At 49.1% G+C, this 27025-nt stretch overlaps 1 protein-coding gene across 3 annotated transcripts in view; it reads left to right on the top strand.

The window, feature by feature from the left end:
• The window catches only part of SDAD1 (SDA1 domain containing 1), a 412284-nt gene that overhangs the window by 5849 nt on the left and 379410 nt on the right, over positions 1 to 27025 (top strand). The window contains exon 1 of one of the 3 annotated variants that reach the window (XM_069236848.1): positions 25775 to 26001. The exons of 1 other annotated variant lie outside the window; for it this stretch is intronic. In XM_069236848.1, coding sequence (XP_069092949.1) covers positions 25912 to 26001 — 90 coding nt within the window. In that variant the 5' untranslated portion in view covers positions 25775 to 25911. Of the gene's footprint in view, positions 1 to 25774; positions 26002 to 27025 lie in introns of those variants that run through there. One more of the 3 variants, XM_069236847.1, reaches the window with a different exon arrangement.

The raw sequence follows: 27025 nt of genomic DNA, 5'->3' as shown, positions 1-27025 counted from the left end.
TCCAGGAATGCATTTGTTTGTTCCAACTGCCTTTCTACACCCTGGATGGCATTCAAAATGGTAGACTGCCCAACAGTGAGGGACCTGAGGAGGTCAATGGCCTCCTCACTGAGGGCAGCAGGGGTGACTGGGGCACGGCCTGAGGTGCCTGGGGCCAAGGCGATGCCCATCCTCCCGGGTGAGCGGGCACGGGGTGAAGGCTGAAGGGCTGCTCGGAGGGCGGTGCTGGAAGGGGGGGTGGCAGCTATACCTGTAGATGGGGGGGCACAGATGTTGCCGCCACCACAAGGGAGCTCCTATCAGAGGATGAGTCCGTGTCACTGGTCTCAGCTCCTGTCCCCGCCGTGGAGCTCCCCTCGCCCTCCGTCCCACTGGTGAAGTCCGATTCTGTAGTGAGGCCCTCCATGGCCATGTGGGATGCAGCCCCCTGGTGCTCCGGTGCCACTGCTCCTCTGCCTGATGATGCTAATGCACACAAGAACAGGGAGAAAAAAGGGGGGGGGACAGAAGAAAGACATGTTGAGTGCATGCATTACCGCTACCGTTGGCGGACACGACAGACACAGAAGCCCCCAGCACTACGCCGCGCTCTTGGGCTCCACTGTTCAATTCCTGGGAAATGCCCTACAAGGCTATGGACGACATCTGCACACATAGATGACACAGGGGCATGACTAGGTGTAGTTGGCACTCTACAGAGGTGGGGTGGGGTGCCACATGGCCTGCCTTACGGAGGGACCTTGCCTACGGAAGTCGCCCTGGCCTAGGGAAACCCGCAGCCCACCTCCCCCACCCAGACCCCTCCACTGCACGCAAAGTCAGCAGAATGAGAGTGTACTCACCCCCTTGTGGCTGCTGTGATGCCCTCAAGCGCCCATCCAACTCCGGGTAGGCCACCGCCAGGATCGTGAACATCAGGGGGGTCATGGTGCGACGGGCACCCCTCCCACGTTGGGAGGCCATCCCCAGCTGAGCCTCCGCCATCTTCTTGCTCAAGCGGCGAATGTCCTCCCATCTTTTCTGGCAGTGGGTGCTCTGTCTGTGGTAGACCACCAGGGTCCGGACGTCCTTGGCGATGGCACGCCAAATATATTTTTTCTGGTGGGCGCTTACCTACATGAAGTGTACAGGGGGAAGTGTAAGTTACTACCAACTGCACCGTCAAAGTGATTGGCCCCCATCCTTACCCTTGCCATGTGGCACATGCATTCACTGTTGTTTCATGCACGCCGCACTCTCCCCCCTTCCTTCTTACATCCAGCCCTCTCCACACAGGTATAGCCCATACAGCATGCTCCCAATGTACTTACCTGTTTGTCTGGAGGACCGTAGAGTAGCGTGTACTGGGGGAGGACCCCGTCCACGAGTTTCTCCAACTCCTCCGATGTGAAGGCAGGGGCCCTTTCCCCATACACTCAAGCCATTGTCTCTTCCAGACCGAGGTCACAGCAGCACTTGCAGTGTAGGTCCTCTCCTGTCGAAGATCAGGTATCGAGTGATTGAACAGATAGAAAATGGCAGTCACGTCCGCGGCGGTGGTTACCATCACCGCCGGCGTACATTGTCATTGGCTCCTGGGACCCATAGGGTCCAATGATAACCAATGCAGCATTGTGCTGCGGTCTTTGACCGCCTACCGCGACGGGGTACAACGCCAGCGCAGTTACCTCACATCCCATTGTCCCACTTTAGAGGTCAGGCATTTCAGGGGCCCACATGGATTAATTTTCATCTGCGTCACACATACCTAGGCCTAGACTCAACACACATACAGGCCACCTTTTGTGTATGAATGGCGTTCTGTGTAAACTGTGGGAACGTACCTCTGAGTTGTTTGACTCTGTGCTCGCTGTTGTCCTTCATAGGCACCGTCTGCTGGGACATGTGAGGAGATGGCGGCATCCTCCGGTGTACCGACCGTTGGTGGACCTGTTGATAATGGAGGAGCGACATGTGATTATCATATACAGGCTTGACAGTGCCACAATCCAGGAACTGTGTACCCAGTTGGAGCCAGACCTGATGTCAGCAATCCGCCATCCCACAGGAATCCCCCCTCAAGTGCAGGTGCTGTCAGTGCTCCATTTCCTTGCAAGTGGGTCATTTCAAACAACAGTGGCCATAGCATTAGGGATGTCCCAGCCTATGTTTTCCAACGTGTTGTCCAGAGTGTTGTCTGCCCTTCTGAAACACATGCAGAGCTAAATCGTTTTCCCTCAGGTGGAGGATTTGCCTACAGTGAAAGGTGATTTCTATGCCCTGGGACATATCCCCAACATCATAGGTGCCATTGATGGGACCCATGTGGCTTTGGTCTCCCCCCACAGGAGTGAAAAGGTGTACAGAAACAGGAAGAGTTATCATTCAATGAATGTAGAGATGGTATGTTTGGCCGACCAGTACATCTCCCATGTGAATGCCAAGTTCCCTGGCTCAGTGCATGATGCCTACATCCTGCAGAATAGCAGTGTAGGAAGTTGGCTCTGTATGCACTATTTCAAAGTAAGGAATAGTATGCACAGAGTCCAAGGGTTCCCCTTAGAGGTAAGATAGTGGCAAAAAGAGATAATACTAATGCTCTATTTTGTGGTAGTGTGGTCGAGCAGTAGGCTTATCAAAGGAGTAGTGTTAAGCATTTGTTGTACATACACACAGGCAATAAATGAGGAACACACACTCAGAGACAATTCCAGGCCAATAGGTTTTTGAATAGAAAAATATATTTTCTTAGTTTATTTTAAGAACCACAGGTTCAAATTCTACATGCAATATCTCATTTGAAAGGTATTGCAGGTAAGTACTTTAGGAACTTTGAATAATCACAATAGCATATATACTTTTTACATAAAACACATATAGCTATTTTAAAAGTGGACACACTGCAATTTTCACAGTTCCTAGGGGAGGTAAGTTATTGTTAGTTCTTGCAGGTAAGTAAACCACCTACGGGGTTCAAATTGGGGTCCAAGGTAGCCCACCGTTGGGGGTTCAGAGCAACCCCAAAGTCACCACACCAGCAGCTCAGGGCCGGTCAGGTGCAGAGTTCAAAGTGGTGCCCAAAACACATAGGCTTCAATGGAGAAGGGGGTGCCCCGGTTCCAGTCTGCCAGCAGGTAAGTACCCGCGTCTTCGGAGGGCAGACCAGGGGGGTTTTGTAGGGCACCGGGGGGGACACAAGTCCATACAGAAAGTACACCCTCAGCAGCGCGGGGCGGCCGGGTGCAGTGTGCAAACAAGCGTCGGGTTTGTAATAGGAATCAATGGGAGACCAAGGGGTCTCTTCAGCGGTGCAGGCAGGCAAGGGGGGGGCTCCTCGGGGTAGCCACCACCTGGGCAAGGGAGAGGGCCTCCTGGGGGTCACTCCTGCACTGGAGTTCCGATCCTTCAGGTCCTGGGGGCTGCGGGTGCAGGGTCTTTTCCAGGAGTCGGGATCTGGGAATCAGAGAGTCGCGGTCAGGGGGAGCCTCGGGATTCCCTCTGCAGGCGTCGCTGTGGGGGCTCAGGGGGGACAACTTTGGTTACTCACAGTCTTGGAGTCGCCTGGGGGTCCTCCCTGTAGCGTTGTTTCTTCACCAGTCGAGTCGGGGTCACCGGGTGCAGTGTTGCAAGTCTCACACTTCAGGCGGGAATTGCAGGGGTCTTTAAAGTTGCTCCTCTGGAAACAAAGTTGCAGTCTTTGTTGAACAGGGCCGCTGTTCTCTGGAGTTTCTTGGTCCTTTAAGAGCAGGGCAGTCCTCTGAGGATTCAGAGCTCACTGGTCCTGGGGAAAGCGTCGCTGGAGCAGTTTTCTTCCGAAGGGGGGAGACAGGACGGTAGAGCTGGGGCCGTCTTCTCTGCAGGGCTTTTCAGCTCAGCAGTCCTCTTCTTCGTAGGTTGCAGGAATCTGATTTCCTTGGTTCAGGGGAGCCCCTAAATACAGGATTTAGGGGTGTGTTTAGGTCAGGGAGGGCAGTAGCCAATGGCTACTAGCCCTGAGGGTGGGTACACCCTCTTTGTGCCTCCTCCCAAGGGGAGGGGGTCACATTCCTATCCCTATTGGGGGAATCCTCCATCTGCAAGATGGAGGATTTCTAAAAGTTAGAGTCACCTCAGCTCAGGACACCTTAGGGGCTGTCCTGACTGGCCAGTGACTCCTCCTTGTTATTCTCATTATTTCCTCTAGCCTTGCCGCCAAAAGTGGGGCCGTGGCCGGAGGGGGTGGGCAACTCCACTAGCTGGAGTGCCCTGTGGTGCTGGAACAAAGGGGGTGAGCCTTTGAGGCTCACCGCCAGGTGTTACAGCTCCTGCCTGGGGGAGGTGATAGCATCTCCACCCAGTGCAGGCTTTGTTACTAGCCACAGAGTGACAAAGACACTCTCCCCATGTGGCCAGCAACATGTCTCGAGTGTGGCAGGCTGCTAAAACCAGTCAGCCTACACGGGTAGTTGGTTAAGGTTTTAGGGGGCACCTCTAAGGTGCCCTCTGGGGTGTATTTTACAATAAAATGTACACTGGCATCAGTGTGCATTTATTGTGCTGAGAAGTTTGATACCAAACTTCCCAGTTTTCAGTGTAGCCATTATGGTGCTGTGGAGTTCGTGTTTGACAGACTCCCAGACCATATGCTCTTATGGCTACACTGCACTTACAATGTCTAAGGTTTTGCTTAGACACTGTAGGGGCACAGTGCTCATGCACTGGTGCCCTCACCTATGGTATAGTGCACCCTGCCTTAAGGCTGTAAGGCCTGCTAGAGGGGTGACTTATCTATACTGCATAGGCAGTGTGAGGTTGGCATGGCACCCTGAGGGGAGTGCCATGTCGACTTACTTGTTTTGTCCTCACCAGCACACACAAGCTGGCAAGCAGTGTGTCTGTGCTGAGTGAGGGGTCCCCAGGGTGGCATAAGATATGCTGCAGCCCTTAGAGACCTTCCCTGGCATCAGGGCCCTTGGTACCAGGGGTACCAGTTACAAGGGGCTTACCTGGATGCCAGGGTGTGCCAATTGTGAAAACAAAAGTACAGGTTAGGGAAAGAACACTGGTGCTGGGGCCTGGTTAGCATGCCTCAGCACACTTTCAATTCAAAACATAGCATCAGCAAAGGCAAAAAGTCAGGGGGTAACCATGCCAAGGAGGCATTTCCTTACACAACCCCCCCCCAAACGAAAGAGGATGAGACTAACCTTTCCCAAGAGAGTCTTCATTTTCTAAATGGAAGAACCTGGAAAGGCCATCTGCATTGGCATGGGCAGTCCCAGGTCTGTGTTCCACTATAAAGTCCATTCCCTGTAGGGAGATGGACCACCTCAACAGTTTTGGATTTTCACCTTTCATTTGCATCAGCCATCTGACAGGTCTGTGGTCAGTTTGAACTACAAAGTGAGTACCAAAGAGGTATGGTCTCAGCTTCTTCAGGGACCAAACCACAGCAAAGGCCTCCCTCTCAATGGCACTCCAACGCTGCTCCCTGGGGAGTAACCTCCAGCTAATGAAAGCAACCAGGCTGGTCAAGGCCATCTTCATTTGTTTGGGGCAAAACTGCCCCTATCCCATGTTCAGAGGCATCTGTCTGCACAATGAACTGCTTGGAGTAATCTGGAGCTTTTAGAACTGGTGCTGTGCACATTGCTTGTTTCAGGGTGTCAAAGGCCTGTTGGCATTCTACAGTCCAGTTTACCTTCTTGGGCATTTTCACGGAGGTGAGTTCTGTGAGGGCTGTCACTATTGATCCATATCCCTTCACAAACCTCCTGTAATACCCAGTCAAGCCAAGGAATGCCCTGACTTGAGTCTGGGTTTTTGGAGCTGCCCAGTCCAGAATAGTCTGGATCTTAGGCTGGAGTGGCTGAACTTGGCCTCCACCTACAAGGTGTCCCAAGTAAACCACAGTTCCCTGCCCTATCTGGCATTTGGATGCCTTGATAGAGAGGCCTGCTGATTGCAGAGCCTTCAAAACCTTCTTCAGGTGGACCAGGTGATCCTGCCAGCTGGAGCTAAAGACAGCAATATCGTCAAGATAAGCTGCACTAAAGGACTCCAAACCAGCAAGGACTTGATTCACCAACCTTTGGAAGGTGGCAGGGGAATTCTTTAAACCAAAGGGCATAACAGTGAACTGATAATGCCCATCAGGTGTGGAGAATGCTGTCTTTTCTTTTGCTCCAGGTGAAATTTGATTTGCCAGTACCCTGCTGTTAAGTCAAAGGTACTTAAGAATTTGGCAGCACCTAATTTATCAATCAGTTCATCAGCCCAAGGAATGGGATGGGCATCTGTCTTGGTGACAGAATTAAGTCCTCTGTAGTCCACACAAAACCTCATCTCTCTCTTTCCATCTTTGGTGTGAGGTTTGGGGACTAAGACCTCTGGGCTAGCCCAGGGGCTGTCAGAGTGCTCAATTACTCCCAATTCCAGCATCTTGTGGACTTCCACCTTGATGCTTTCCTTAACTTGGTCAGACTGTCTGAAAATTTTGTTTTTGACAGGCATGCTGTCTCCTGTGTCCACATCATGGGTACACAGGTGTGTCTGACCAGGGGTTAGGGAAAAGAGCTCAGCAAACTGTTGCAGGACCTTCCTACAATCAGATTGCTGTAGGCTAGAGAGGGTGTCTGAATAGATCACTCCATCCACTGAGCCATCTTTAGGGTTTGATGAGAGGAGATCAGGGAGAGGTTCACTCTCAGCTTCCTGGTCCTCATCTGTTACCATCAACAGATTCACATCAGCCCTATCGTGGAAGAGTTTTAGGCGGTTCACATGGACCACCCTCTTGGGGCTCCTGCTAGTGCCTAGGTCCACCAGGTAGGTAACCTGACTCTTCTTCTATAGCACTGGGTAAGGGCCACTCCATCTGTCCTGGAGTGCCCTGGGAGCCACTGGCTCCAGAACCCAGACTTTCTGCCCTGGTTGAAATTCAACCAGTGCAGCCTTTTGGTCATACCAAAACTTCTGGAGCTGTTGGCTGGCCTCAAGGTTTTTACTTGCCTTTTCCATGTACTCTGCCATCCTTGAGCGTAGGCCAAGTACATAGTCCACTATGTCTTGTTTAGGCTCATGAAGTGGTCTCTCCCAGCCTTCTTTCACAAGAGCTAGTGGTCCCCTTACAGGGTGGCCAAACAGAAGTTCAAAGGGTGAGAACCCTACTCCCTTCTGAGGCACCTCTCTGTAAGCGAAAAGCAGACATGGCAAGAGGACATCCCATCTCCTTTTGAGTTTTTCTGGGAGCCCCATGATCATGCCCTTTAATGTCTTGTTGAATCTCTCAACAAGGCCATTAGTTTGTGGATGATAGGGTGTAGTGAATTTATAAGTCACTCCACACTCATTCCACATGTGTTTCAGGTATGCTGACATGAAGTTGGTACCTCTGTCAGACACCACCTCCTTAGGGAAACCCACTCTGGTAAAGATACCAATGAGGGCCTTGGCTACTGCAGGGGCAGTAGTCGACCTAAGGGGAATAGCTTCAGGATACCTAGTAGCATGATCCACTACCACTAGGATGTACATATTTCCTGAGGCTGTGGGAGGTTCAAGTGGACCCACTATGTCCACACCCACTCTTTCAAAGGGGACCCCCACCACTGGAAGTGGAATGAGGGGGGCCTTTGGATGTCCACCTATCTTACCACTGGCTTGACAGGTGGTACAGGAGACACAAAACTCCTTAATTTTCTGGGACATGTTGGGCCAGTAGAAGTGGTTGACTAGTCTCTCCCACGTCTTGGTTTGTCCCAAATGCCCAGCAAGGGGAATATCATGGGCTAAGGTCAGTATGAACTCTCTGAACGCCTGAGGCACTACCACTCTCCTAGTGGCACCAGGTTTGGGATCTCTTGCCTCAGTGTACAGGAGCCCATCTTCCCAATAGACCCTATGTGTTCCAGTTTTCTTGCCATTGGACTCTTCAGCAGCTTGCTGCCTAAGGCCTTCAAGAGAGGGACAGGTTTCTTGCCCCTTACACAACTGCTCCCTTGAGGGTCCCCCTGGGCCTAAGAGCTCAACCTGATAAGGTTCTAACTCCATAGGCTCAGTTCCCTCAGAGGGCAGAACTTATTCCTGAGAAGAGAGGTTCTCTTTTTGTTGTTGTGTTGCAGCTGGTTTCCCAGCTGACTTTCCTTTCCTCTTGGTAGGCTGGGCCCTTTTTCCAGACTCCAGCTCTACTTTTTCACCCTGAGCCTTGCACTGTGCCCTTGTCTTGACACACACCAGTTCAGGGATACCCAGCATGGCTGCATGGGTTTTCAGTTCTACCTCAGCCCATGCTGAGGACTCCAGGTCATTTCCAAGCAAACAGTCTACTGGGATATTTGAGGAGACCACCACCTGTTTCAGGCCATTGACCCCTCCCCACTCTAAAGTTACCATAGCCATGGGATGTACTTTAGTTTGATTGTCAGCATTGGTGACTGGATAAGTTTGTCCAGCCAGGTATTGACCAGGGGAAACCAGTTTCTGTGTCACCATAGTGACACTGGCACCTGTATCCCTCAGGCCTTCTACACTTGTCCCATTAATTAAGAGCTGCTGCCTGTATTTTTGCATGTTAGGAGGCCAGGCAGCCAGTGTGGCTAAAACCACCCCACCCTCAGAGACTAATGTAGCTTCAGTGTGACACCTGATTTGCTCTGGGCACACTGTTGATCCCACTTGGAGACTAGCCATTCCAGTGTTAGCTGGAGTGGAGTTAGAAGTGGTACTTTTCTTGGGACAGGCCTTGTCGCCAGTTTGGTGTCCAGGCTGATTACAGCTACGACACCAGGCCTTTTTGGGATCAAAGTTTTTACCCTTGTACCCAAAATAGTTTTGTGAAGAGGCTCTGGGCCCACCCTCCTGTGCAGGTTTTTGGGGGCCTGAACAAGACTCTTTACTATTTTTGTTTTTGGATGTCTCAACACCTTTCCCCTGGGAGGCTTTGTGACCCCTTTCTTTTGGTCACCCCCTGTGGAAGTCTTGGTCACCCTAGTCTTGACCCAATGGTCCGCCTTCTTTCCCAATTCTTGGGGAGAAATTGGTCCTAGGTCTACCAGATGCTGATGCAGTTTATCATTTGAACAATTACTTAACAGGTGTTCTTTCACAAATAAATTGTACAGCCCATCATAATTATTAACACCACTGCCTTGAATCCAACCATCCAGTGTTTTCACTGAGTAGTCCACAAAATCAACCCAGGTCTGGCTCGAGGTTTTTTGAGCCCCCCTGAATCTAATTCTATACTCCTCAGTGGAGAATCCAAAGCCCTCAATCAGGGTTCCCTTCATGAGTACATAAGATTCTGCATCTTTTCCAGAGAGTGTGAGGAGTCTATCCCTACACTTCCCAGTGAACATTTCCCAAAGGAGAGCACCCCAGTGAGATTTGTTCACTTTTCTGGTTACACAAGCCCTCTCAAAAGCTTTGAACCATTTGGTGATGTCCTCACCATCTTCATATTTAGTTACAATCCCTTTAGGGATTTTCAACATGTCAGGAGAATCTCTGACCCTAGTTATGTTGCTGCCACCATTGATGGGACCTAGGCCCATCTCTTGTCTTTCCCTTTCTATGGCTAGGATCTGTCTTTCCAAAGCCAATCTTTTGGCCATCCTGGCTAACTGGATGTCCTCTTCACTGGAGTTATCCTCAGTGATTTCAGATGTGCTGGTCCCTCCAGTGATGAGGGAAACAGCATATCTGACTAGTATATTTGGAGTCAGGGCTTGAGCAGGCCTGTTCTCCCTAAGTAGGACTGGAGGGGGGGAATTCTCCTCCAAGTCACTATCTTCATCCTCTGTGTTGCCATCCTCAGAGGGGTTGGCCTTTTAAAACTCTGCCAAAAGCTCCTGGAGCTGTAGTTTGGAAGGTCTGGGGCCCATTGTAATTTTCTTTATTTTGCAGAGTGACCTTAGCTCCCTCATCTTAAGATGGAGGTAAGGTGTTAGGTCGAGTTCCTCCACATTCATCTCTGCACTAGACATTATGCTTCTAAAAGTTGAAATACTTTTTAAGAATCTAAAACTAGTTCCAGGTTCTAATTCAAACTTTCACAAAACTTTTAAACTCTAAAAGGAATGCTAAACAGGGACTAACACAAGGCCCTAGCAGGACTTTTAAGAATTTAGAAAAATAGCTCAAATTTCAAAAATCAATTTCTAATGACAATTTTTGGAATTTGTCGTGTGATCAGGTATTGGCTGAGTAGTCCAGCAAATGCAAAGTCTTGTACCCCACCGCTGATCCACCAATGTAGGAAGTTGGCTCTGTATGCACTATTTCAAATTAAGGAATAGTATGCACAGAGTCCAAGGGTTCCCCTTAGAGGTAAGATAGTGGCAAAAAGAGATAATACTAATGCTCTATTTTGTGGTAGTGTGGTCGAGCAGTAGGCTTATCAAAGGAGTAGTGTTAAGCATTTGTTGTACATACACACATGCAATAAATGAGGAGCACACACTCAGAGACAATTCCAGGCCAATAGGTTTTTGTATAGAAAAATATCTTTCCTTAGTTTATTTTAAGAACCACAGGTTCAAATTCTACATGTAATATCTCATTGGAAAGGTATTGTAGGTAAGTACTTTAGGAACTTTGAATAATCACAATAGCATATATACTTTTTACATAAAACACATATAGCTATTTTAAAAGTGGACACAGTGCAATTTTCACAGTTCCTAGGGGAGGTAAGTTATTGTTAGTTCTTGCAGGTAAGTACACCACCTACGGGGTTCAAATTGGGGTCCAAGGTAGCCCACCGTTGGGGGTTCAGAGCAACCCCAAAGTCACCACACCAGCAGCTCAGGGCCGGTCAGGTGCAGAGTTCAAAGTGGTGCCCAAAACACATAGGCTTCAATGGAGAAGGGGGTGCCCCGGTTCCAGTCTGCCAGCAGGTAAGTACCCGCGTCTTCGGAGGGCAGACCAGGGGGGTTTTGTAGGGCACCGGGGGGGGACACAAGTCTACACAGAAAGTACACCCTCAGCAGCGCGGGGGCGGCCGGGTGCAGTGTGCAAACAAGCGTCGGGTTTGTAATAGGAATCAATGGGAGACCAAGGGGTCTCTTCAGCGGTGCAGGCAGGCAAGGGGGGGGGCTCCTCGGGGTAGCCACCACCTGGGCAAGGGAGAGGGCCTCCTGGGGGTCACTCCTGCACTGGAGTTCCGATCCTTCAGGTCCTGGGGGCTGCAGGTGCAGGGTCTTTTCCAGGCGTCGGGATCTGGGAATCAGACAGTCGCGGTCAGGGGGAGCCTCGGGATTCCCTCTGCAGGCGTCGCTGTGGGGGCTCAGGGGGGACAACTTTGGTTACTCACAGTCTTGGAGTCGCCTGGGGGTCCTCCCTGTAGCGTTGTTTCTTCACCAGTCGAGTCGGGGTCGCCGGGTGCAGTGTTGCAAGTCTCACGCTTCTGGCGGGAATTGCAGGGGTCTTTAAAGTTGTTCCTCTGGAAACAAAGTTGCAGTCTTTGTTGAACAGGGCCGCTGTTCTCTGGAGTTTCTTGGTCCTTTTAGAGCAGGGCAGTCCTCTGAGGATTCAGAGGTCGCTGGTCCTGGGGAAAGCGTCGCTGTAGCAGTTTTCTTCCGAAGGGGGGAGACAGGCCGGTAGAGCTGGGGCCAAGGCAGTTGGTGTCTCCGTCTTCTCTGCAGGGTTTTTCAGCTCAGCAGTCCTCTTCTTCTTAGGTTGCAGGAATCTGATTTCCTAGGTTCAGGGGAGCCCCTAAATACAGGATTTAGGGGTGTGTTTAGGTCAGGGAGGGCAGTAGCCAATGGCTACTAGCCCTGAGGGTGGGTACACACTCTTTGTGCCTCCTCCCAAGGGGAGGGGGTCACATTCCTATCCCTATTGGGGGAATCCTCCATCTGCAAGATGGAGGATTTCTAAATGTTAGAGTCACCTCAGCTCAGGACACCTTAGGGGCTGTCCTGACTGGCCAGTGACTCCTCCTTGTTATTCTCATTATTTCCTCCAGCCTTGCCGCCAAAAGTGGGGCCGTGGCCGGAGGGGGCGGGCAACTCCACTAGCTGGAGTTTCCTGTGGTGCTGGAACAAAGGAGGTGAGCCTTTGAGGCTCACCACCAGGTGTTACAGCTCCTGCCTGGGGGAGGTGATAGCATCTCCACCCAGTGCAGGCTTTGTTACTAGCCACAGAGTGACAAAGGCACTCTCCCCATGTGGCCAGCAACATGTCTCGAGTGTGGCAGGCTGCTAAAACCAGTCAGCCTACACGGGTAGTTGGTTAAGGTTTCAGGGGGCACCTCTAAGGTGCCCTCTGGGGTGTATTTTACAATAAAATGTACACTGGCATCAGTGTGCATTTATTGTGCTGAGAAGTTTGATACCAAACTTCCCAGTTTTCAGTGTAGCCATTATGGTGCTGTGGAGTTCGTGTTTGACAGACTCCCAGACCATATGCTCTTATGGCTACACTGCACTTACAATGTCTAAGGTTTTGCTTAGACACTGTAGGGGCACAGTGCTCATGCACTGGTGCCCTCACCTATGGTATAGTGCACCCTGCCTTAGGGCTGTAAGGCCTGCTAGAGGGGTGACTTATCTATACTGCATAGGCAGTGTGAGGTTGGCATGGCACCCTGAGGGGAGTGCCATGTCGACTTACTCGTTTTGTCCTCACCAGCACACACAAGCTGGCAAGCAGTGTGTCTGTGCTGAGTGACGGGTCCCCAGGGTGGCATAAGATATGCTGCAGCCCTTAGAGACCTTCCCTGGCATCAGGGCCCTTGGTACCAGGGGTACCAGTTACAAGGGACTTACCTGGATGCCAGGGTGTGCCAATTGTGAAAACAAAAGTACAGGTTAGGGAAAGAACACTGGTGCTGGGGCCTGGTTAGCAGGCCTCAGCACACTTTCAATTCAAAACATAGCATCAGGAAAGGCAAAAAGTCAGGGGGTAACCATGCCAAGGAGGCATTTCCTTACAAGCAGCATCCCTTATGTGATGGGGCAACTCCAGAGGCACCGAGTGTGGCTATTAGGTGAGCACCTGGGAGCAAGACAGTGGGAATGGTTGTCTGGGTCTGGGGATATCCCTACAGGTTAGTGCGTGTCTAACAGTTGTCCCTCGTCATTTGCAGGTGACTCTGGTTACCCCAACCTGTCATGGCTACTGACCCCAGTGAGGAATCCCAGGACAATGGCAGTGGAACGCTACAATGAGGCCCATGGGCGAAATAGGAGGGTGATCGAGCGGACCTTCGGCCTCCTGAAGGCCAGGTTCCGTGCCTCCATATGACAGGTGGATCCCTATTCTACTCACCAAAGAAGGTGTGCCAGATCATTGTGGCCTGCTGTATGCTTCACAACTTGGCTTTGCGACGACAGGTGCCTTTTCTGCAGGAGGATGGTCCAGATGGCAGTGTTGTGGCAGCTGTGGAGCCTGTGGACAGTGAAGACGAGGAAGCAGAGGAAGAAGACATGAACAACAGGGACTCAGTGATCCAGCAATATTTCCAGTGAGACACATGTAAGAGTACAGACCTGCCTACTACATGTACTTTAACACTACTACCTCTCTACTGTCTGTCCTTTTCACCCAGTGAGTTGGCACTGAGTTGTCACTTTCCCTTACGATTTCACAGATGTGGGTCCCACTGTGTGACATCTGCTTAGATTTCTCATGGACTAGAGCTGAGTGACATAGGTATGTTGACATTACAATTTTAAGATCATTTTGTCACTGTAATTGCTAATTCACTATTTCGAAATCACAGACAGACTCTAGATTGTTTTGTGCTTTAAGTGTGTTTATTTAAGTGCTCAATATTGGAGGGGGTAGTAAAATGGTGAGGGGTGATGGCGGAGGAATGTCCATGGCAGAGTCCAGTCTATTAGTCTCACAGGTGCATTGCCCATATGGGCATAGGAAGTGGAGCTGGGGCAGTTTAAGTATGGACAGGGTGACAAAGTGGGACAGTAGGATGACAATCAGGGTGGTCTCATTTCTTTGCGGGGGTCTTGGCATTGTGCTCTGTCTTTGTCCTGGATCTCAGGGACCGTTTACGGGGTGGTTCTCCCTCTGCAGGGGGTGGGGTGCTGGTGTGGTGGTCCTGAGGCGGGCGTCCTGTCCACTAGCGCCGGCGGAGGTGGTGGGCAGTTCATCGTCCATGCTAGTGTCAGGAGCCCCTTGTAGTGCCACAGTGTCCCTCCTGGTGTTCACGAGTTCCTTTAGCACCCCTACGATGGTGCCCAGGGTGGAGCTGATGGATCTGAGTTCCTCCCTGAAGCCCATATACTGTTCCTCCTGCAGGCGCTGGGTCTCCTGAAACTTGGCCAGTACCGTTGCCATCGTCTCCTGGGAGTGGTGGTAGGCTCCCATGATGGAGGAGAGGGCCTCGTGGAGAGTGGGTTCCCTTGACCTGTCCGCCCCCTGTCCCTCAGAAGCCCTCCCAGTTCCCCTGTGTTCCTGGGCCTCCATCCCCTGGACCATGTGCCCACTGCCACTGCCCCCAGGTCCCTGTTGTTGTTGGGGTGGTGGGTTAGCCTGGCTTCCCTGTGATGGTGGACACACTAATGATTGACATGTCCTGGGGACAGAGGTATGGGCCCGCTGGGTGGGTGCTGTGCTGGTGTTTCCAGAGGGGGGAAGGTCTGTAGTGGCCTGTGACTGTGTCAGGGGAACCGACTGTCCAGAGGTCCCCGATGGGCCGGGCTGGTCATCTAGATCCAGTTGGACAGAGCTGCTGTCATCACTGTGGGCCTCTTTTGTTGGTGGTGTGGACATGTGTGGACCCTCCTGTCCGGTGACGTTGGGTAGGGGTCCTGCAGAGGTATAAAAGGATGGTCATTACATATGTGTGTGCCATGGTGTGCAATGGGTGGGTGACAGTGTAGCCCAGTGCTTGCATTCCTGTGTGGGACCTTGTGTGATGATGGTTTAGGGGGTTGTATGGGTATGTGCAGTGGGCATGCTTTGGTGATGGGTGTCCATGCTTTGTTGTTGCATGCAGGGCTTGGTGTTAGGATGTGTGGTTTGTGATGTAGGGACATTTGTGAGGAGTTAGAGTGATGAGGATGAGGGTGGGGGTATGTGCTGGCATGCAGGTAGTGTGGGGGATGTAATAGTTAAGATTTGACTTACCAGAGTCCATTCCTCCATCTAGTCCTGCGAGGCCCTCAGGATGCAGAATCGCCAAGACCTGCTCCTCCCATGTTGTTAGTTGTGAGGGAGGAGGTGGGGTCCGCCGCCAGTCCGCTGAACCGCCAGGTGGTGTCTTGAGACCACGGAACGCACCTTCCCCCATAGGTTGTTCCACCTCTTCCTGATGTCCTCCCGATTTCTTGGGTGCTGTCCCACTGCGTTTACCCTGTCCACGATTCTTCGCCATAGCTCCATCTTCCTTGCAATTGAGGTGTGCTGCACCTGTGATCCGAATAGCTGTGGCTCTACCCGGACGATTTCCTCCACCATGACCCTGAGCTCCTCCTCCGAGAACCTGGGGTGTCTTTGCCGTGCCATGGGGTGGTGTAGGTGATGTGTGGGGTGGGGTGGAGTGTGTGGTGATAAGTGTGGTGATATGTAGTGGTGTGTTGTGTGAGGTGCGTGGAAGTTCTGTGGTTGATGATGTTGTGTGCCTGTGGATGCTGTTATTCTTGCTGGTGCTGTCTCTCTCTGGCCTTCTTTCGGAATTTTTGGTAGTAGGGGTTTGTGGGTGGGTGTTTTATATTGTTTTGGGTGTGCGGGAGTGGTGTGTGTGTGTGTATTAGGTGTGTGTATTTCGCAATGTCCAATGTGGCTGTGTTTTGTAAATGTGTGTGTATTTTGAGCCCAGGGTGGATTCGTGTGTCATGATAGAGTGGGCGTATTTCTGTTGGCGTGACAGTGGAGGTTTTGTTATCGCCAGTTTAGCACTGACCTTTGGTGTGGCGGACTTGTGTGAGTGTCTGAATTTTTGCGGATTTCGAACTGTGGGTCATAATAGCTGTGGCGGAATTCCGCGGCCGCGGCGGTGTGTTGGCGGTCTTCTGCACAGCAGTAAGCGGCTTTTACCGCCAATGTTGTAATGAGGGCCTATGAGTGGATTATACGTAGTGGGAAGAGTTTCCAATCCCATTGAAGTAGAGCAGTAGGGTTATGCACTTATAGCAGAGATGTGTTGCAAACCTATTTATTGCAGGTTCTGAAAATTAAATTATGGTGGCACAGGGGTGATTTGCATAATTTCAGGAACTTCATGTCACACTTTTTGTGTAAAATTCTTGAAATTATCCCATTATACCACTTCACGTAGTTACGCGCCATTCAGAACAAAATTTTACTACAAATGTGCCATTCATGGTTAAAATGTACTGCAAATGCATGGGAACAATTGAAGGTGAGCGGCTGTTTACAGTGCTTTTTATTTTTGCAGTTTAGAGACATGAAATGTGCCCTTGTGCCAAAAAAATTATTTTGTGCTATAGTGTAGCGCAAAATGACAGAGTTGCATTTTGCATAGTTTTGCTGAAACTCTGTATAATTTATGTGAATTTCTCACTCCTAAAAACAGATGCTACTCACATTTTGTCAGTGTATTCAATTGTCAACAGTCTATGATTATAATAGGAAATACAAACATGTTTACATATCAGTAGGACCAAATATATATTTCAAATAGTTACTGTAGACGAAAGTCCAACAAAATAGATGCAGGTGATTTACCTCTTTTCAGCTAGGCATCTGATCTCACCCACACTCCCTGCCCCTGCAACTATAGTCTGAATTTGCTTTCCATTTGGTACGTGGTATATAGGGAGTCTATCAATGCCTTGTTAAATATTTACCAATCGAAATGTATCTTCATGGTGAGTTATGGCAGCAACCTCTGGGGGTAGAGAGAGGGCATAAAGCTACAAAAAGTTGAAAACAAATCTATAAGGTGCTTACTCTCCTTGTCCCAATTTACAACTTATTATATCCTACTTGAAGAATTAGGGTCAGGATACATCCCAGATTTATTAGCATTGCGTCCCCTACTTAGATAGATCGCAACCAGGCAATACTGAAAGATTGTATGAAACTTCAGAGAGCTGGCAGCATTCCATGGATTTGTTATAATAAATCCTGATTTACTAATTTGGGATGCCCTAACCTATTTAAGTCACCTGAAGGGATTGCCCATGGGAATCTACTGTGGGGAAAGAGACAATGTATATCTGTAACACAGGTAAAGAGAGAGAGGAGAGAGATGAGTAAAGCTTGTGTGAGCATATTTCTCCCTGAAGTAGTGTTTGACCTTTGTGCTCTTTCTTACAATAGCTACAAACCCACATTGTTGTTTCTTATTAACAAGATTCAGACTAAATCCATTACATTAGCTCCTGGCAAAGCCTCAGGGTTAAAGTTGACAAGTTTGGCCTTTGCAGTTTTGATTATTTTTCAGACCTACACTATGCATTCTGTAATGTTTTGTGAACAAAACAGATCTCTTCAGAAACTGTATATTTTACCTTTTTTGAGAGGGCAACAATGTATACAAGTCAGACCTGCACTAACCTTCTTGCTGTGCTGCACAACAAGATTGTATGTTTTCATGTTTTATGTTTTAATGTGCCTAATTTTCTTAGTAGGGGCTGTGAGACTCAGATGATAACAAGGGTTATAACCTTATTGAAAATAAAGAATTGTTTGTCATGAAAGGTGGCTGTTTTATGGTTTTTGAAATGTTAAAATGTTTATTATTGTTATTCATTTGACTGCACCTGTGATGAAAGTTTTTTTATGAATTATAGTTAATATTATGCTCACAGAACTGAGTAAATACTGAATAAACTTATCTGGTATGTTATTTTTTAAATATTTGTATCTATTATGGTTTTATTTAACCAAATAAAGAAATTCAATGATGATGATGAGCCTGGGCGGTGACCAATTAAGGTCCTGAAAGCGCCTCGAGCACTGGAGACCGTGCAGCCAGAGTCCATGCAGAACAGAAGCAGCATGAAAAGCCCACACTGCCGCTGGCAAGTCCCGCCTGTGAAAAGGGACACCATTGCCACAGGCAATTTCAACCACAAGTATGATAGCTTGCACTGGCCAGTAGAGAGCACCAGATGCACCAAAGAGAGGTTTTGCTGGATTAGAAGACCCAGACACAGAGATGTGAGTTAACATCTCCTTATATACCATGCCCTGATACCTGCAAAAAGCTACACCTCACAATGAGCTGCTGGTCCTCTAATACTAGTAATTCTGCATCTCCTACATGGACTTGTTCCACAAAGTCACGAAACAATAGGGGTAAGAGACTGAGAGAAGTTATGCAGAGGGGTGGGAAGAGAGGAGCTCACAAACGTGCTCTTTCGGACCTCAGCAGGCACCACCAAGCCAGTACCAGGGACAACACCATGTGGTGGTACCCTAACATGGCCTAAATTCTGGCAATTGAACCTTTCATTATCACTGGTCCATCCTTGACACAGGCGCCAAAATGGAAACTGTGACTGGACCAGCTTGACTTTTACTTTCCAGCCATAGCCATGGACGATGACAGCAAGCAGCGACTGTTGCTCCACTTAGACAGCACCGACGTACATAGACTGTCCCGGAGAGTGCTTGAGGCAGGGCCCCACAGACCTACGCCACCATGGTAGTTGCCTCAAATGTGTATTTTGCACCTAAGGAAACCCCGGGTTTTGAGAGCTTTGTGTTCAGACAAGCCTGGAAAAAAGCAGAAGTCCATCAATACCTTCTACTCCTGACTGAAAGAACTTGCATGCACTGGCACATTTGGTAACAAAAATGAAAAAAATTGCGCCCAGATGATACAAAGGTGTGCATCCACTAAATTAAGGGAGCAAATCATAAAAAACAGGAAAATCTCCACCTGACATCCTTACCCTGAGTCGGTCCAAAAAGCTGTCCCAAGCACAAGCATCCACAATGAAAGTGTCACTAAATAGAACCATCAAGGCAGAACCGGGTAACCTGCTGTCTAAGAAAGACACACCTAGGAGAACAAGAGGCACTGGAAACAAACCTCAGCGACCATGTGGGCAGTGTGGAGGAGTGCTTCAACACCTGAGTAAGTGCCCTGCTGTTGGTAGAGTGTAGACTGCTGCTAGGCCAACCACTTTGCATAGACAATGGCCCACCAGTTCAGGGGTGCGAGTTTGTGGAGTATTGCAAGCCCTGGGAGTCCACCATGTGAGAGTTGCACCCGGTTGGCCCCAAGCAATTCAGGAGGTGGGGAGATTTATATGAACTCTTGAAAAAAGTTATTTGCGTCACCTAGGCTCAGCCATCACATCGAGTGGGCCCTGTTCTCATTTGTGAAGGTGTATTGCCAAACTCTGTATACCGCTGTGGGAGGTACTCGTAGGCATCAGTGCACGGGCACCCATTACAAAATGCCATTTCTCACCATGCTACGTAGAATCCTACCCCAGTGGATGCAGGGTCTGTGGCAGCTCGCAAGTAGAGAAGAAACAATGCTGAGAGCAGAAGCCACTGAGCAATGGCATCCAACATTAGCATAATGGCTAGGTCATTGTGTGTGATCGCATTCTGGGGGTACGTTTATGCTTCCGTTTGAGCCTGAGCCCTGAAAAGTAGTACAAGTGAAAGGTACCATGGTCACTGCCTCTCAGTATTTGGAAGTGAAAAGGCATATGTCCATGTTCAAGACGTTTACAAGGTTGGGGAGATGGTCAGAAGGGGACCTGAGGTTGTTGAGAGAAGAGTTGGCAGGTGGGGTGTCAGAAGTAGAGGGGCAGCATGGTGAAGTTGGGTCTGTAAGCTGATGGTATGCCTGGAGAGTGAACCATATCTACCTCTGTGCAGTTGGAAAATGAGAGCAATGGAACGATGGATAGGAATGGAGAACCCTGGCTATGATCTGAGGGCTCAACTTAGTTTTTCAACTGAATGGCAAGGCCTTTTAATGAAGTAATGCGACTGAGCTGATCTCGAGCTGTTGGCTGACGAAGATCACTGGTGTGGGCCCATGCCAAGAAATAGCCAGTGTTTGTTTGATTATTGAGTTTGCTTTATTTATTGTTTGGGAGGAATGTTATATGGGAGCCCAATTCATGCTTTAGTATGTTTTGGCTTCTAGGTTTAGCTCGTCACTCCTGCCCGCAATTAGCAAGGGCTCATGGTTGGTCTTTTGTTCTCAGGCCTTTAATGGTGGGCATCCTAAGAGAGCTGGGGTAGACAGGGGTTGTAACCTGGTAAATAAAGAAACTACCTGTATACATGCAACACTTAACACGCATTTGCAATGCAATGGGTCTCGTGTTTGCTCGAGTTAGAGCTATTAGTGTTGTAAACTCCTAACCTGACTTTTCTTGCCAGATAAACTGAAAATGAAAAGTAATACAATTTCACATAAGGGAGCTGATTTAAAGCGCCACGCCATGTGCGTGAAAGAGACTAATCAGAACAAGAGCACAGGTCCGGTTTTGCCTTTGCAAAGTAATAAAAAAGAAACGAGTGCGAGTGCGCTGTGTAAAACCTTGAATTCTGCAAGGAGTGCATAAATAAACAATAGAATTAAACTGGCAGTCATGAAAAGCGCTCGATTACTGCCCAGCGAGATCGCACTGCCTACGAAATAAAGAGAAAAAGTAGTCCAGAAACCCTACTGAGCACATGGAGCCTCATACGTTTTCAGTAGTTGGCCGGTGCGCTGGAGGAGGGCTAAACACCGGAAAAGGCATGAGGTATGCATGCCTTTCACTAATGAAATCAAGCAAATTTTGAAAGGCAAGCCCACTAACCAACAAAAGTGATGGGTGTGACATGGGCGTGGTTAAAAGCCCACAGAGATTCCAACAGGGACAGAGCGCTTGCGCGCTCTACCCTAAAGGCTATGAAATGGGATACTTTGAAAAAAAATCTGTCATTTTCGCCGTTGACATATTGAAGTAAAGGCAATTATAGCGCGCATGAGGCCAGAGATGTGCAATATAACATTGGTGACGAGGGTCGTCTCTACCACACGCTGCCAACACGCGCTGGATGTGCACTGAGGAGTATAGACTGGGGGAAGGCCAGACCACCCACGAGGGGATATGCTGCTGCTGTTTGGGCCACCTATGGTGAGACTGTGAGCCAGCTGCCCGGACAAGTATCCAGATAGGGCACAGGACACCCAGGTTTGGGGACCATGTGCTGTGCATGTATGACTGCCAGGAAGATACAGAAGAGCATGTCAAGCTCCACAACAGTGTGACACAACGTCACCACACCTAGGAGGGAGAAGTAAAGCAAACATCAGACTCCTGCACACCCTAAAGTGACACTGCGCCAACAGGAAACACACACAGCCTGTGACAGATCATAACGTGAGCGCAGAAGGGGTGCACCGCGACATAGCAAACTGAGAGAGGTGAGCCTGAGACAACGAACATGGATAACGCACTCATTATGGCAGATGAACCAGCACCAGTCACCCATCAACTGCCACAGCACACAATGACAGGCACGATCCCGCCACAGCGTCACCTAGATGGAAGGTATGGGTCGGGCACCTGGAGAACTACTTTGTGGCCACCCGTGAGAAGGATGGGGCAGTCAAGAGGTCGTTGCTCCTACATTTTGTGGGTGATGAAATATACAAACTTTTCAGAAACCTACCAAACACAGGTGCCCATGACGACGACGACACAGCGGTGAGGGGTATGAATGCACATTTTGATCTGCAGCTGAACCCGGATTTTGAAAGATTCAAACTACGGCAGGCAAGACAGAGAGAAGGAGAGTCCATCGACCAGTTTCATGCTTGCCTCCGGGAACTGGCAAGTACGTGCACCGATGATGATCAACAGAAAGGTACGGGCACAAATCATACAAGGATGCTAAAATAAGACACTAAGAGGACTACTACTGAGACAACCAAACATCACTCTGGACGAAATATTAATCATGGCACGGTCCCATGATCCATCGGTGGCTAGAGAGGCTGAAATGGACATGGCGATGTCACACATGCCAGAGAGGACCCCGCTGGTCAAAACAGAACATGCAGACGCAATCCAGTTGTCATAAACGAGGAGGAAACCTAGGTTGTATGCCCCCACCAAGTCAGAGGGGAGGTGTGAGTACTGAAGGAAGAACAATAAACACTATGTTCCATGTGGTCGACAGGGAGGCTGACACTCTGCTTTGCAGTCAAGCGGCTGAGGAGTTAGGTCTGGTGATGTTTGCAAAAAGCATACAATCTTGCCAAATTGATGAGCTGCTAAAAGAATTCCCTGAACTGTTCATAGGCCTTGGCTGCCTCAAAGCTCACCCGATCAAGCTACACATCGACAAGGCCGTGAAGCCTGTCGGATTATGACACCGGCAAATACCATTTCACTTAAGGCCACTGGTAGAACAAGAGCTGGCCAGCCTCGAAGAACAGGGAGTCATTGAAAGAGTATCTGGCCCCACTCCTTGGGTATCGCCCATGGTGATCGCGGAGAAGCCGAAGCAACCAGGAAAAATTTGCCTCTGCATTGACATGAGGTTGCCCAACCAGGCCATCGAGTGAGAAAGGTACATTAAACCAACCATAGATGACATCATACCTGATTTAAACAGATCCAAGTGGTTTTCCAAACTAGACTTAAACGCCGGATACCACCAACTCAGGCTGGTGGAGGAAAGCAGATCTATCACCACGTTTTCGACACACCATGGGCTGAGAAGGTACAAGCGCCTGAGTTTCGGCGTATCATCGGCGGCTGAGGTATTCCAGGACGCCATTCGGCAAACCCTGTCAGGATTACAAGGCGTTATGAACATAATCGATGACATACTAATATACTCTGCAATGGCCGAAGAACACCATCGGCAAGTGAGAGACACCCTCAAAAGGCTGTTGGAACATGGACTTACATTCCATAGAGGCAAGTGCGTTTTCTTTCAGGCAGAAATCAAATTCTTCGGATATGTATTCAACAAGGAAGGCATCCAAGTAAATCCCCGAAAATCCAGCGCCATCAGGAAAGCCCCCTCCCTGAAAACTGTGACTGAAGTGAGGAGATTCCTGGGAATGGCAACATATTGTGGCAGATTTATCCCAAGACTGGCCACGCTGTCAGAGCCGCTCCGAACCCTCACGAAAGCGGATGCACCGTAGGTATGGGGGAGCCGAGAAGAAGAAGCATTCCAAGAACTCAAGCAGGCTCTCCTGTGTGACACTACGATGGCATACTTCGACCCGATGAGAAAGACCGAACTGACTGTTGGCGCAAGCCTGGTAGGCCTCGGGCAGTCCTGGCCAAGAAAGCGAGCCAGGCAGGTGGGCTCCCTTAGCATATGCCAGTAAGGCTTTAACGCCAACCGAGCAAGGCTACTCCCAGACCGAGAGGGAGGCCCTGGCGATCAAGTGGGCGTGCAGGCATTTCCACCTATACTTCCAAGGAAGACCTTTCCGGGTGGTCACGGACCATCAACCACTTGTTCCTCTGTTCAAGGGGAGCGCACCACATCCGCCTCCACAGATCGAAAGATTGGCAATTCAGCTGCACCACTATTACATGGAGGTAGTGTACCAACAGGGGCCAAGAACCCTGCGGACTTCCTGTCTTGACACCCTCCGGACCAGGCTCAAGTCCCCAGTCAAGACGAGGCAGACACTGAGGCACATGTGCACGCGCTCGCACAGGCAATCGATCCCAAAACAATCAACACGAAGGAGATCTCAGAAGCGATCCTTGAAGACGTAGTGCTGCTGCGTGTGAAGCAAGCGTTGGAAGGTGGATCATGGCACCATTTCCTCTGGGTTATGGACAACTGGACCACAGCTGAACGGGAGCGTTTAACAAAACTATGGAAAGTCCGGAATGAGCTAAGCTCTACGTCAGATGGTCTTCTTCTCCAGGAGCACCGGCTAGTAATACCACGACAACTACATAATTGCGTTATCCTGTTAGCAGACGGAGGACATCAAGGAATTACGAAAATAAAAGCGCGCATGAGAAAAAAGGTGTGGTTCCCTGAACTTGAAGATGGAGTGGACTAATTCATGCGACAATGCCCAGCATGTCAGTTAACAGCTAGCCCACCAGTACCAGCCCCGATCCTGACAGAAGAAGCATGTACGAAACTCTGGGTGCAAGTCAGCCTAGATTTTGGAAGTTTTCCGGAAGGCAGGACCAGCCTGGCGTTCATAGATGGATACTCCAAATATGCAGTCTTTGAGATCATTGTGTCCACTGCATTCACACAGGTGGGTCCAGCTCTTGAAAGGATTTTTGCCATGTTTGGTCTACCGGAGGAGATCAAGACGGATAATGGACCACCTTTCCAAGGGAATGAGTTTCAGGACATGATGAGGAGTTTGGGTATCAGACACAGAAGAATCACGCCGCTATGGCCTCAAGCCAACGGAGAGGTTGAGCCGTTTATACGCACACTTAACAAGGCCCTTAGAAGTGCTGTATTAGAAACCACTGACCCGTGATTCAGCCGTCACCGATTTTTACGAGAATACAGAGGAACCCCTCACTATACAACTGGCCAGACTACGTGGTCGCTGATGCTTGCCAGACCGAGGCAAGACACCATTCCCACTGCCCCAGGGTGGAAACCCACCCCCTAGCACCCAAAGCAGACACAAGCTAAGACGAAAGAAGTCAGTGATAAGGTGAGCAAAGAAGGAGGCCCAGGGTAAGAGACATTTGCATCGGTGACCAGGTGATCATCAAAGATCGGAAACCTGGTTGGAAATTCTGCACACCCTATGAACAGAGTGTGGACAGTGACTGGGGTGTCCGGCACCATGGTGACAGCAGAGAAAGGGAGTGATCAGGTGACACGAAACATCTTGTGATTTAAGAAAGCAACGTTTGTGGAACATTCCGGGGATCAGGAAGTGGAGGGTCGATTCCCTGACTGGTCAACCACTGAGAGCCCTGAACAAGATTGTGAGAGTGAACTGCCATCGATGGCTGGACCAGGCTGTTTGAGACAACCGGTGGGTGCCACCCCAACGACTTAGTGCAGTGAGGCCAGATACCAGATGGGGAGGTACAGTTTAAGACCCAATCCGCCACCCAGCCAAAAGCTGAAGGACTTTGTGTGCATAATAACTTTTGATCCAGTTGGGGAGGCAAGTAGTGTTCCGTGACGGTCTAGTTGTTGAGAGACTGAACACTGACCCAGAAGAGGAGACAGAGATTCCGGGGGATGCCGGCAGATATAAAATAAAGCAGAGCGCTGGAGTTGTCAGTTTTTCCCTGCGACTCCAGTGTAACAACAGCAACGGTGAACTTGTATTTAATTAGAGAGCAGGGACGCGCAATATAACAAAGAGGACAGTGGGGGATTTCGAAGTAAAAATCGGGAGAATGTATTTCGCCCATTTACTTCTATTGAAGCACATGCAAATTGCGACGAAAGACAGCTAAAAAAAAAGCCATTATGGCTTTCAGAATCGGGAGTCTCCCGTCTAAATCAGGGCAATTGACGTATTCAATGTATTACGGGAGACAGCTAAAATAAAACCTTTTTTGGCGTAAAGAACGGTTCTATTTGCATGTATGTACCCGAAACTTCACTTAATTGTCGACTTTATTTCAAGCATCGTCCAAGCCCCGGAATCCTCTGCGACGTACTGTCATTTCAGCAATTCTAGTATTGTTAGAAGTGAGCAATGGCAAACATTTAGTAACATACATCACTCGAAGAATTAAGACAGCGTGGGAGATCACCACGGAGCATTACTTCAGCCTACGACTGCAGTCTGCTGTGGAGGAAAATGAAAGCTTCCAAAATCAGTTTTGTCTGGCAAGATGGCGCTCACTTTCGGTACGTTTTAAAACAGAGTTAGCACTCTAGTCATTCATCACCTTTACGCGAGAAACTAACGTACCGAGGCTCCCTGCGAATTGAGTTGGTGACGTTTCAAGATGGCAGCGCCCAGTCAGCTGTAGGATCCAGGCGCGTGTGTGTTGGAAACATTTACATCTGTCTGCCATTAGCCTAACGGACCGCTGTAGCAAAGCAGGGGAAGGTTTTATTAGTGGCAACATGTCTTCTCGCAACAACAACAAACTTCCCTCCAACCTGCCTCAGCTGCAGAACCTAATAAAGAGGGATCCGCAATCCTACACCGAAGAGGTACGACCGTAGTTGGGGGCTATCTCTAGGGAAGCGGAGCTCTTCGGGGATGAAGGTGTACGAAATTCCCCGCGACATAGGCAATAGATTGATTTCCATAAGGTGAAGGGACGAGAGACTGCAAATCTGGCTAAGAGGACTGAATAAGGCAAAACTGGGGCAGGAGCTAAAACTGGTTTAGTACAACAGACAGGGGACTGTTCACAGGACTCACTGAAAAACATGTATTTTGTGTGAAAACATTAGCGGGACTGTGGGATGCTCCCAGTGCATAGTATTTTTTTTCTAGAATGCAAGCTTCGCGGATGGTAGTAATAAGGTTCCAATCGCATTTTTAGGTTGCAGCCTACCAGATGGCGCAGCTGTCTGGTTTGCTAAAGACGTCTTGGGGACTTACAAAAAGTTGACTTGGGAGTGTATGCTGCTGATTGATTACCATTGTTTTCGTGGTATATAACTCACACTTTCTAGCTTTCCATTTGCTAGCTTTGTTTGCTTTAGGCACTCCGGGTTCAGTTTGTCCCTTCTGTTACCTGAAACGTGTTTGCTGTCTTCTTCCACGAACTCGCTTTCTGCTAAGAGGCCTTTAAGACTTGTTCGTATGTCGTCGCATTTGCTGTGTTTTCAAAGACCCAAGTCAAATGTCAGGCGCTGTCTTCCAGGTGCGCTTGTTTATTTTTCTTTCTCTGAGTTCAAACGGAGATAATTTATGTGACAATCTTGCTGGATACTGGAGTTAGGAAAGAGATTTTTATTTTTTTAGTACACAACAACATTAAAATTAATTGTGTAAGTATTTCAGAATATATCAGAATTATGAATGCACAAATGAAGCTCGTTTATTTCTGAACTTTGATGTAAATAAATACTTTAATATGATAAAAATTAATCATTAAACTAGGTGATTCAATTGCCACACACTTTCGCCTATACACTGTATAATTTTAGTAGTAAAACGGTATGTCTGTGCAAATGTAATGGTCATTTCAATTGAAAATGTGTCTGTAACGGCAGTGTGTTACCA

Source organism: Pleurodeles waltl, chromosome 1_2 (genome assembly GCF_031143425.1).
Source record: "Pleurodeles waltl isolate 20211129_DDA chromosome 1_2, aPleWal1.hap1.20221129, whole genome shotgun sequence".
Classification (NCBI taxonomy): Eukaryota; Metazoa; Chordata; class Amphibia; order Caudata; family Salamandridae; genus Pleurodeles; species Pleurodeles waltl.
This window is presented reverse-complemented; position numbering and strand designations above follow the sequence as displayed.